Below are 12,664 nucleotides of genomic sequence, written 5' to 3' on the forward strand. Positions count from 1 at the left end.
CCTGCTCTGTTTTACTCGTATTCTGCCATATATTTCATGTTATAGCAGGCTCGGATGATGGCCCAGCACATGTTGTTTCTTTTAAGAACACTTTCACTGCAGATTTGACAAAACACAAAGAAGGTACCAATGTGAGATTTCTAAAGATAGCTACAGCACTTGACCCAAGATTTAAGAATCTGAAGTGCCTTCCAAAATCTGAGAAGGACTAGAGTGCTTTCAGAAGTCTTAAAAGAGCAACCGTCCAATGCAGAAACTACAGAACCCAAACCACCAAAAAAGAAAATCAACATTCTGCTGGTGGCATCTGACTCAGATGATGAAAATTAACATGCGTCGGTCCGCATTGTTTTGGATGGTTATCGAGCAGAACCTGTCATCAGCATGGATGCATGTCCTCTGGAATGGTGTTTGAAGTACGAAGGGACATAGGAATCTTTAGTGTATTTGGCATGTAAATATCTTGTGACGCTAGCTACAACAGTGCCATGTGAACGCCTGTTCTCAGTTTCAGGTGACATTGTAAACAAGAAGCAGGCAGCATTATTTTCTGCAAATGTAAACAAACTTGTTTGTCTGAGCGATTGACTGAACAAGAAGTAGGACAGAGTGGACTTGTAGGCTCTAAAGTTTTACATTGTTTTATTTTTGAATGCAGGGTTTTTTTTTAACATAATTCTACATTTGTAAATTCAACTTTCTTGATAGAGATTTCACTACAGTACTTGCAATGGGGGAATTGAAAAATACTATTTCTTTTGTTTTTTACAGTGCTAATCAAAAATAAATATTAACTGAGCACTGTGCACTTTGTATTCTGTGTTGTAATTGAAATAAATATATATGAAAATGTATAAAACATCCAAAAATTTAAATAAATGGTATTCTATTATTGTTTAAGAGCGCGATTAATTGCAATGAATTTTTTTAATTGTGCGATTAATTGTGATTAATTTTTTTAATCACTTGACAGCCCTAGTTAAAATGAATTTAAAATTAGCTCATTAAGGAAGTTTTTGAGTCTCTTTTTTTTGGAGGGGATCCTTCTAGCTAAAAAAGGCTTCTTACTAAGGATAGGAGTTTCAAAATCACATCAAGGACTTAGGAGCACAAGTCCCATGGACTTTCCATGAGACTTGTGCTCCTAAATCACTTTTAGGTGCTTTTGAAAATCCTTCCCTAAACCTCTGGAATTTCCATTAAAACTCACTGAAAATGTTGAAAGAAATTAGGTTGTAATTAAGTAAAATTTTTAACAATTGTTGTACCTACCTGTCATGGTTGTGGTTAGAGTTGTGTCAATAGTTCAAGTTATTCTTATATATTGTCAATGTGATACCAGCGGTAACACAACCAATCCTCACCATTCCCTGTGTAGTTAATTTGCATTCTACAGTTTTATTCGTTGAAATTAGTTAGCGTGTCAAGAGTTCTCATTGGTAGATTACTCTGTCCTCTGTACATAAAGAGAACAAATGGATTGGCTCCATGCCCCGGGGTCCAAGGCACCAGGCCTTCTCCTCCCAGCCATAGTCGTCCTCCCAGTCAATGAGTCTTCCTCAGAGGCAGCAATAGGCGGATGCTGCTATTCTTCTCCAATTGCCGAGTCTTCAAGCCCTCATCCACAGGGGGCATGTGGTGGTATACCCAAGATTTTGATAAGTGACTAGTAATTTGAGGTGCCTGCATTTTTGGGTGACCAACTCAAGGCCCTTCAAGGGGCCTGATATTTAGAGAGTGAGTGCTAAGCACTTTCTGTTAATCAGGCCCATTTAAGGCATCCCAGGGTGGGCACCCAAAATCACTTGTTGCTTTTGAAAATCTTGGCCATAATCTTCAGCATCAAGCGTGGGGAGGCAGGTGGCAGGAGAATTTTCCCACCCTCTCATGCAGGAAGGTAGGCAGCAAAATCACTATACCACCACCAAGGGGTAGGATGGCAGAATTTTCACAACCACAAAGGGTACTTGTGGTGACATCTTCCCCCATGGTAACAAAACTTTAGAATCCAAGTCAAGGGAAGGGGAAAGTAATAGGGCTAAAGAGAAAGATGATGAATCATGGACTTTCATAAGCATCATTACTATGTATGTGCTGTATGCAGCTGAATTATGGGTAGGTGACAATCAGCAGTAGCCTTGAGCGCTCCCGCTAACCCTACAGACATCCTTTGGGTCCCCAGGATATCCCACGCCTACCTGAGCTCAGCATGTCAGCAAAGCTTCTAAGCTCAGCAGAATTTCTCTGGCCCTACTTGGGTCTTTCTTTGAGTCATCTGCCCCCTATTTCTCAGCTCCCCCAAGTTCCATACCTTGATTCCAACTTCTGGTCCCAGATATTCTTCCCTGCAGACTTTTTGAAGTCTTAAGGATCTACTTTGGACATTAGTAGATTTGATACTGGGTCGATGGTTCCTGCAGACCTGTTAAGGTCTGCAGCAGATTCTGTGGACTTCAGAAGGTCCACAGGGATGCAAGACTGGGAGAAACAGCAGGAATCAAGGTTTGGAGCATGGGAAAGCAGGAAAGGCTGGTGAATAGTGGGAAGCTGATTTCCAGAGGATAGCTGGGAAACCAAGGTCATGCATAGTTTCTCAGCTCCACATAGTTCTTTGAACTCTGGCTCCTCCTGGTTCCCAGTGCCCTGCAGTTCTCCTGGTTTTACCTGGTCCCATTTCCTATCAGAACATAGGAGCTTCAGCAGGTTTCCTCCTGTCTGCCTGTCTTGTTCCCTGTGTATGTCATAACCATGTCAAACTGTTAAAAAAACACAGGAGGTCTCTAGACAAAACCTTTGTTAAGGTGGAGTTAAGGTTGAGAAGACATACAGGAAGACGCAAGAGAGCACAAAACAAAATTTGGATTAAAAAACCAACAAGAAAAGTATTTTGAAATATTAAAGGAAAGAAAACAGCAATTTCATAAAAAAATGCACCAGCAAGCACAGTTAGCCAGAATGATAACCACAATCTATAATAATTTATTTTTAAAAGATAAAAAAATTACATTAAAAGAAAAATAGGGATCAAAAAACTTGTGCTAAAAATGGGGAAAGTGAAAACAACTGTGAAAGAATTGATTTGTAATTTTAAAAATGTTCCAATAACCACTTTAGAATTATAAATTATCTTCCAAAGTTGCTATTTTTGATTCATATAAATACATACTGGAATTTAAAGGAAATTATTGATCAACTCATGCAGGAACAATTTAGCATTAAAATTTAGAAATTTTTGTTTTCTAGATCACATTAAAGTAAGATTAAAGATCAACGTTTTAACCAGATATATGCATCATGATTTTTTATCCATAATTACATAGTATAAAACTTTTGTGAAAAACAACAAGGAAATTCCACCAGAAGAACACTATGCTGTGTAACACTGAAGGCTGTCCAGATACAACCACCACTACCTCTAACATTAAAAATCTAGGATGTACACAGACATTTCAAACACACTGTAGAGTAATCAATCAGAATTTATGTAGACAGAGCACATTCTTCATCTGGCCCTATTCAACATGTGTGTGCTTCATGACAATTATAAGGAAGCACCATGCCAAAACAGGTTGAAACCTGCCCCATGACAACACTTGCCTACAGCCTTCAGTTCTTTGTTCCCTTCTTATCTAGAGCTTGATCCAGCAATGTGCTAAATGCTCCAGCTCAATCCAGCCAAAACACTACACATGCTTAAAGTTCTTAAGTATGTGCTAAGTGTTCTGCTCTGTCAAGCGAAAGCCCACTGTCATCATTTCATGTTTACTTCGTCAACTTTAGTCAGGAGAGTGCTAAGTAATCTGTAGTCTATAGAAGTTGTAATATTAAAATATAAGAAGACCCTTTCTCACCACGAAGCTGGTCTCTTTTCATGTCATTTCTATCATTTCATTTTCTGTCTTTATGAGGTTTGTGTACATACTAGCAATGTGTATTGGTGGTCCATGGAGTGTTTAATCTGCAGCCCAGGGTTTGTCAATGAAAAATGGTGAACAATGGCTTTGAGCCTACTTATTGTCTATTTATGATTTTGTTAAGTATGTCTTTCTGTGTAGACTGCAAAGTGGACAGATTTGCAGAATAACAGTTCAACAAAGAGTAAAGTAGTCTAGTGTTTGTGGTCACTGATGATTTTAAATGCTTTGTTATGGTTGAAGGAGGTTGTCTCAGATTTTTTTCCTATTTCATGCCTGCATGCCTATAGGGACAGAGTTAAGGTTGTTTTGGTGGAATGTTTGCTTATACATCATGGATGAGCACACATGTCAAATGGGGCCAGATTCAGATTGTGCTTTCTAGACCTTAAATTGTTGTTGACTGGTTGCTGAGTAGCATGTTTGACGCAATGCAGTTGTGGGTTTCCGAGTTTGTTACCACTCTGAGTTGGTGGCTTTTGTATTTGAGCAATCTGAACAGTTATACCACATGGAGTTCTTCTGTTGGAACAACCTAATGGCTATGGATGTCAGGTCTCTTCAAAAATCTAGCTCAGGTTTTTTCTTTTGTTTATTCCAAGTGAATTATCACTCTGAAGGAGTCCTCTTCCAATCACTGACACCGGCACAGACTGCTAAACTTCCAGCCTGAAGGAGCCATATCACCATCATCTTATTCTTATTCACATAGTGCCACTGGTGCACATGGTCTGTTCAAACACACAGGAGGACAAGATCTTGGTCCTGAGGAGCATTCAGCCCCAAATAAGACAGTTACAACAACAATAAAGGATCAGGTGCAGCAGTAGGAGCTAGCTCTGCTCTAGAGATCAGTGAGGGAAGCCTGAGTGAAGGAAGTATGTTTGAAGAAGGAGAGGGAGGCTGCTAGGAAGAAGGAGACGCTTTCCAAGTGTAGAGGAGAGATGCAAATGGGAGGAGGCAAAGGAAGAACTAAGGAGAGAGGGTTGAGGAGGGGAGGGTATAAAATGGGATGGGGAAGAAATGAACAGAGATGTAGGCAGGAGCAGAGCTGTGTAGAGTCTGAAAGCTGAGAATGATGGGCTTTGTTACACCTGATGAAGAAAGAGGAAGCCAGTGAAGGGAATGGAGGACGGGGTGCCATAGATAAAGCAACAGGGAGGAGAAGATGATGTTAGTTGAGGTGTTGGATAGATTAAAGGTGAGAGAGGGAAGAAGCAGAAGGCCAGAAGGGAATAGGTTATAGTAGTTAAGGTGAAAGAGAGTCAAAAGCATGACACTGGCATGGACTGAAGGTGGCATGACTATCCCTGGCATGAAAGAGCCTTTACACTATTTAACTAGAGCAGTCTTCGTTAGCCCCAGACTGAGGGGGCCTTCTCCTCGTCCAGCATCAGAGCACACACTGTTGTCACCAGACTAAGGGCTTGTGTACACAACATTTAGTTTGCAGCAAGGTGGGGTGTGAATCAACCCCGCACTAGCCTGATGTGGGCTGGCTGTCTGCATGGACCCTGCTGAAGGTCAGAGAGGACTAGATCAGAGCACATTAATGAACTGTTAATGCATGACAGCAGGTCCACAGGGACAGTTTGTCTGCCAAAGGCTAGTGCAGGGTAGATTCACACCTCAGCTTGACACGAACTAATTGTTGGTGTAAACAAACCTTATAGGACTCTTCCCCAACTCTCTGTCTCTGGGGCAGACTATTATCCCCAAACTAAGGAAGTCCTCTCCTGGCACTGGCTCAGGGAGCCGTATGCTTGAGGAGCCTGGTGCCAGACCCTGACCCTGGGACAGACTCTGGATTCGTCTCTCCATCTCTGACACCAGGGGAGTTTTGATTAGGGAACCCATCATCTGGACTGGTCCCTGGCAGCTCCCAGACTTCATTTCCATGCTTTACTAGAAGTGGGTCGTCTCACCAGGCCTAGCTCTAGGTTAGGAAATACATAATATAAATAAAGGAATGTTTTTATAAGTCAATCTCATGTGTCTGGGCTCTCTCCCTGCACCCATCCAGCCTTAAAACAGCAGGAGTGGTTGAGAAACAGATTCAGGCCATATCCTGTGACCACTTCTTTTTCCTCCTGTAGGTTCAGCTGGCTGAAATGGAAGGCTTATCCCTCAACTCAGACAAGTCTTCTTCCATCCTGCTAGGGGATGATTTAGACAATCGCAGCATCTGTCAGTTGAGTCCTAAGGAGACCAAGGTAGGAACATCCTAGGTATTTGGGATATATGCGTACACAGTGGGAAGAGTGCGCATCCTCCCAGGTCCTGAATGACACGTCCTTCCTTGAAAGAGCCACCATTCCTCCTAGCAGTGCTTTGGCAAGAACCCGTTCCTCACTCAGGGCATGGGAGTGAATCCCGTGAGGGTCTGGCTTTTCCCAGTGGAGGAGGTTACAAGGGATGAGTGTTTCCTCTCCTCTTCACTTCTCCATGCTGTCTGAGACAGGGTCCGTCACAGAACTTATGTGTACACAGCACAAACCATGGGAGAGGCCTGCATCTTGGAACAGGACCACAACATCCGTTGGCCATTAGCACCTGCTGATCGGGTACATGTTCCTCTTAATGTGCCGCACTCTGTACCTCTGTCCCAGCACAGCCTGGAGTGCCATGTATTCCCCTGCTGATCACACTTCACTCTCATGAAGAATGTGAGTGCCAGGCACTTAGCAGCAACTCCTCCCCTAGAAACTTATCACTCAGACAGATCTGATGACAACACGGAGGGGGGTGCAAACTACAGCTCCTTTCATCACGATCAATGGCTTGCTTTGACTGGAAATATATTTAGGGGGATGGGGCTGTAACTCTTTGGAATGTCCATTTGCTAACATGAATGTGCACTGTTCAGGTATCTTCAGAATCCACCCCATCTCCAGAGTTTGCTCAGGCAGCTTCACCCCATCCATGTGATTTTTAATTTCATAAAGGATATCTCTTTAATTTTTTCAACAGAATGGCCAGAACAGCCCTGACTCCATGGGCATGGGAGATTTGGGGGAATGTTTCTTCCCATTAACAACTACAGGTGCTTCTCCAACTCCAGAAGGTTACTTGTGTGAAATGGAGAAAATCCCTTTCAACCCCGTCCAGTCCTGGCTGAAGCATGAGAGTAATCAAGGTAAAGAAAGTCCCCTCCATTCTCCTGGACAGTGTGGTCATTTGATGCTAGCTCTGCTGACAGTGCAGACTGTTCAGTTAGTCTGACCTGGCTCTGCTTTATTCTGGTCAGGAATACAGTTGATATGATACGGGATTTCACTAAAGAAGAATTCACTCTCAGTTTGCCAATCTCAGTGTAGTGCAGGACTTAATTTGTAATGAAAGAGGTGCCGGGGCTCAAGCAATTGTTTTACATTCATAACTGGTGCGGCAAGCTCAGAGGTGCTGGGGCTATGAATTCCCAAACCTAGAGGTGCTGGGGTTCAGTCCTGGCAAGCCCTGGCACAAATTAAGCACTAGTGTGGTGCTTGCTTGGTTTCCCTGGCACCTTCTACCATGACTATTGTCTTTCCTCGGAGTTGCCCTAGACAGACAGATGTTCACAATCTTAAAGGACATGATTCTCCTGTACACTAAGGTCCCTTTGGACAGCTGGAGCAGGATGCAAATGAGAATGAGCCCAAAGACTTCAAAATCAGTGTCACGTCAGCTAGCAATCAGGTGGATGAACCGTGCTAACTCTGTAGTGTAGACAGTGCCACCATCTCCTGAGGCCATGTTCCTTAGCTCTAGGGTCCGTACAGTACCTTCATCTGCCTTGGAAACAAGAGTCCTAATTCCACTCCTGAGCACATGCCTCTGGCCTTATGGGGTCAGTGAGCTCCCCAGTCACCTTTTTGTGTATTTCCCTTTTCTACTACTCCGCAGGAGCCCAGCTGTAAGTCCATGGACTTCAGTGGCGTTGCATGTGGGTTAAATTTGGCCTATCATGTCTCCGCCTTTTTCTCCAAGGACATTTATGGGAGGGGCATATTGCTCTCCATTTCCTTGTTGGGCTATTGATCCAAGCTCTGATAGTGCTTCTGAGTCTGTTACTAACTCTGGTAATTATGTGGAAAGCACGATCAATGGAATGTGTGAACACCCAGCACTCCGGATCCATGCCTGGGAGTAGGTGTCACTAAACACCTTCAGTTTAGAGGGCTTAGAGGACCCTTACCTTGGTAGAAACAGAGACTCCAAAGTGGATCAATGGACTCTTGAGGTCTTATTTTTCTGTTTTCATTCCACCTCCTTCCCCCACTCTGCCAGTTCCCCCCAGACCCTTTTCTCCAGGTACGTCCAGGCCACTGTTACCTGTACCAGCAGAGTTTTTCCACCCAGCCATCTCTGCCACCCAGACTGGGCAGGAGAAGGTTTCCTGTCCAGGCAGCCTTCCTAAAATCTCTCTGCAGGGTTCATGGGCATCACTGCGATCCCCAAGTGTGAACTGCTCACTACTCCACCAGGTAAGGGCCCTGCTTCCCATCCATCCATGATAGGGGCCCCTCATGTGTACCCAAGCAAAGAGGGAGCTGAGAGGAGGAGAGAGAGAAGAAGGGCCTAGAGCAGACATGCCAACCCCGCAAAAAAAACCACAGAAATTGGGCTTGTTTTTGGTTTAATTGGCTTGTGAGTTGCTTGTTGGCTACTTTTTGGCTTGTAGCTTTTTGCTTGTTTGGCTTGTAGCTTGTTGCTTCGTTTTTTTGATAGGCTCCCAGCAAGCAGGGGCAAGGATGGGGCTAGCAGGGGCAAGGGGGGAGAGAGTTGGGGTGCACAGCAGGCCCACCATAGTCCCAGGCTGCACGCCGGGGGATTTTGTCACATAGAGTGTTGGGGTTCTTAGGGATTGGCTTGTTTTGGCCTTGTTTTGAAATGCAATTAGCTTGATTCTTGGCTAATTGTGAAAGTCGGGGTGCTTATTTACCCCGTGAAAGTTGGCAACTGTGGCCTAGAGTGCACTGGATCTGGGGGCTCAAAGGGCTAGATCACTACTGGGAACAGAGAGTACACTAGGTTGAAGATTTATTCATAGTGAGTACTAGGGAAGAAGAAGCTGGGCGGAACAGTAGGTAAGGCACTGGCCCTGTGCCTCCAGAAAACATGCAGTGGCCTGGTTTGGGTCGCAAGTTAGCTTGACAGCCTCAGTCTAGATCCAAGTAGGCATGAGTTCACAGTGGCTCCTCAGCCATGCCTCCCAGGCTCCTGCTGCTTGGATGGCCAGTATGAAGAGGCAGCGCCAGACACCCCTGTTTCTAGGTTCGGTGCTGATTCTGCTCATGGCAGCAGAACACTTTCCACTGAAGGGCTTGGTCTGGTGGCGGAGAGGGCATTTGCCCTTGGGTTCAACACGTGCAAAAATAGTCTCAGCAGGAGTTAAAGAAGGTGGGTAGGAAGCCAGATGTCTTTCACAGGGCCAAAGCAACAGGGGCAATGAAGTCCGAATAGAACTGGAATGGACCTTTCTTCATGCCCACACACACGATGCTTGTTAGGTCTGTATCCCATCCAGATGGACTGTGTGTCCCTGGCCTTGTCTGTGTTCATATCCCATCTGGCCCCTATCTCCCAAGTAGATATTGCTGTTTGTCACTTAGGAGACTGGGGAGAACAGAGTAGAGGAGGGGAAATAAAGTGTATTTCAGAAACACAGGTGGTGGAAAGGAGAAGCCAGGGGACTTCCCTGCTGTGCTTATGCTAACGTGTCTCCTGAATGGCTCATGTTCCGGGCTGCAGGAGAGTGAAGTTGAAGAAGGGTTGGGCCATTCCAGAGGAAGAGAAAATCAGACACCCTCTAATTCACCTATGATAAACCCTGAGGTCTCCAGAGCCCTTTGTTATAAACAACTAAAATGTGAAATAACAAAGGAGACCAACGAAACAGAGAAATTAAGGCTGTTTTCCCCTCCCTTGGGGCTCCCCCCTATCTCCACATCACCTTATTGAACAATTCTGATCCAACATTTTTTCATCAGAATTTGCCAGTTCATCAAAACCAAAATGTTCTGCGGAGATGGTTGATTTTGTTGCAGTCCCGACAGATTCCTGCCTTGTGTCCAGTCAGCACACCCACCCAGCTCCTCAGCAGGGCAGGCTGACAGGGAGCTGTGAGCCCTTGCTCCTCAGCAGTGTGGGTTTGCCGGGCATATGCCCCTGGGGCAACCTTCCAGGTGGACTGCCCCAGAGCCTGGCTCCACGGCCTTTGGCAGAGAATTTCAGAATATTTGGGTTGCATTTCGAATCTGAGTGAAACCAAATTTCGAAATACCAACATCCGTCATGAAATAGAATTACCTTTCTCTGCCCTGCTCCGATTGTGACCTTACCACCTGATGGTGACAATGGAACAGATGGGCCCACAGCTCAAAGGCACCCGTAGAGGCTGAATACAGGCTCAGAGATGTTCAGGCCATCTAACTGGTGCTTTATAGGAGCCCTTCCAAGTGGACTGTAACTCTTGCCACATTTCCTGTTGCCCCAGATGCTAGGAACTGAGATTGAAAGCTTTCCCTTTGTTGCATATTGTTCTCTCAGGCCACGGAGAGCGACACCTCCCTCGATGACAGCAGGAGCAGTAGCTCAGAAGGCAGCTTGCAGACCACCCTGGAGGACAGCTTGAACCTTAGCGACTCACCCCAGTGCACCCTGGACCTCCCGATGGCACTGTGCCCGATGCCAACGGCTGCCAGCCAAAGAACCATGGCAGCTCCACTTTCCCCTGCCTCCCGGAGGCGGAACCTGCGGGGCCGCGGGATATTCAGCCTGCAGAGCATCAGGCGGCATCAGCGGAGCCACAGCAGCGGAGGGAGCACGAGTCCTGGGTGCACTCATCATGACTCCATGGACCCTTCTGACGAGGAGGGCGCGGGGAGCAGCCTGAGGGGTGGCAACAACAGCGAGCAGTCAGAGACCCTTAGCAGCCTCTCCCTGACGTCCCTTTTCTCCCCACCCCCACCGCCCCCAGGCCGGGCGCTTGTGAAGAAGTGCAACAGCACAAGCAGCCTCACCGCCAACCCCTCTTCCCGAGGGCCCACCACCAACGAAGCCAAGCCGTTCTACTCGGTTGACCCCCGGGGGTTCCTCTCCATGCCCTCCTGGGTGACGGACTTCTGCAAGGACACCCCCTCACCGGGTGATGGTGAGGGGTCGGACAGCCCCGATAAACTGGGGGTGGCAGACCGCAGCTCCCCACTCCCTTCTGAGCTGGAGCTGGGCAATGGAGTCAGCAAGAGGAACAGATGAGGGTTAGGGAGGGGAGTGAGCAGCGTGGGCAAGGGCGCGCCTTGTGCTACCATTTCCCAGCAGCAATTCCAAAGGACTGTGGGAAAAAGAAACACGTAAACACAAGCTATATATATATAAATATGTATTTAGTAAATACTCTGGTACTGTACCTCCGAGGTGTGAGAGAGCGAAAGCAATATGGCAACATTCCCGCCCACGCGCTGGACGGGGAGCCCCACCGCAGAGACCACAGGGATGAGGAGGGCACCGGCGGGCTTGGAGGGACTGGGCCCACCAGCCGAACACCTGCCCGGGTGGCAGCCATTTAGTTATATACATATACATAGAGAGAGAGATTGATTTATTTATTTTTTTTACTGAGCGATTATGACTTCCAGAAAGTGCTAAGCAGGGGAAAGGGTGGGGGGACTTGGGGACGCTCATTTTGAACAGGGAGGGGGAAAGGAGATGAGAACCCAAGGAGGGTTTGGTTGTTTTTGAGAATTTCATTCATCATTCATACTTCCATTTTGAAAATGAATGATCCTGGGCTGGCTCCTCAGCCAGTGTAAATCGGCAGAGCTCCGTGGAGATCCGCGGCTGGAGTAAATCAGTATAGCTTTGGTTTCAGTGGAGAAATGCAAGTTGACCCCAACTGAAGATCAGGCCCAGACAGCAGGAAAACCCAAACAGAGGGGGAGCATTGGAAGTGATTTGAGGTTACTTTGATGAGTGTGTGTGAACGCAGCAGGAATGCTCCGGGAAGGGAGGAGATGGAGGCAACATGGCAACTGCTGAATGTGTTCATTTAATGGTGTGATTTGTTTTATTTTATTTTATTTATTTATTTACTTATTTTGGTTTTGTCTTTTTATTTTATTCCAAAAAAAGAAAGAAAGAAAGCTGCTAAGAGAAGAAACTCAGATGTTCAGGGTCTGTTTCCCCACACCTTAGGTTTCTGTAATGGTGACAATTTTTATTTTAGAAGCCCAAAGGCGCAAAAACTGTCTATAGAGAATCAGATCTGTTATTTTTTATATATCTATATCCATGTATACATGACAAGAAAAAGAAACTAGAATTTAAAAAAAAAAGGCAATACAAAATGAGCCTCAGTCAGATATTAAGTGCAGTCGGTCCCCAGGCTCAGAGCTGGGGTTTGTGAACCAAACTCTCTTCCCAGTTCCACTGATGTGAATCCACAGTAATGCCACTGAAGTCAATGAGCCTCATTCTACTCTCACACCGGCGTGACTCTGTTGACATCAGCAGAGTTATCCCTGATTTAAGCATGATCAGAATCCAGCCCAATGGCAGTTGAGGGTGTGGAGGACTTCACAAGATCAGGCTCTGAGGGCAGAATTTGTGCGTGTGTGTGTGTCTGCAATATCATGTCTATTTGACTCCCTAGTGACAGTTTTGTGTGTGTGTTTCTCACCTTGTCTGTGTTTTGCAAAGGAGTGTGCACTCGTTGTGAGGGAGGCTGGTTGCATGGCTGGTTGCTGATTGGTGTCCATTGATTGTGTGGT

The 12,664-nt window shown here is 45.8% G+C and overlaps 1 protein-coding gene across 1 annotated transcript in view; it reads left to right on the forward strand.

Annotated features, from left to right (window-relative positions):
• Positions 1-11,543, forward strand: part of CACNA1I (calcium voltage-gated channel subunit alpha1 I) — a 252,710-nt gene extending 241,167 nt beyond the window's left edge. The window contains exons 34-37 of the mRNA XM_074941613.1: positions 6,011-6,127; positions 6,885-7,050; positions 8,184-8,380; positions 10,446-11,543. Of these exons, the coding sequence (XP_074797714.1) occupies positions 6,011-6,127; positions 6,885-7,050; positions 8,184-8,380; positions 10,446-11,153 (1,188 nt within the window). The 3' untranslated portion in view covers positions 11,154-11,543. The remainder of the gene's footprint in view (positions 1-6,010; positions 6,128-6,884; positions 7,051-8,183; positions 8,381-10,445) is intronic.
• The last annotated feature ends 1,121 nt before the right edge of the window (positions 11,544-12,664 follow it).

This window comes from Natator depressus, chromosome 1 (assembly GCF_965152275.1).
Source record: "Natator depressus isolate rNatDep1 chromosome 1, rNatDep2.hap1, whole genome shotgun sequence".
NCBI classification, from domain to species: Eukaryota; Metazoa; Chordata; order Testudines; family Cheloniidae; genus Natator; species Natator depressus.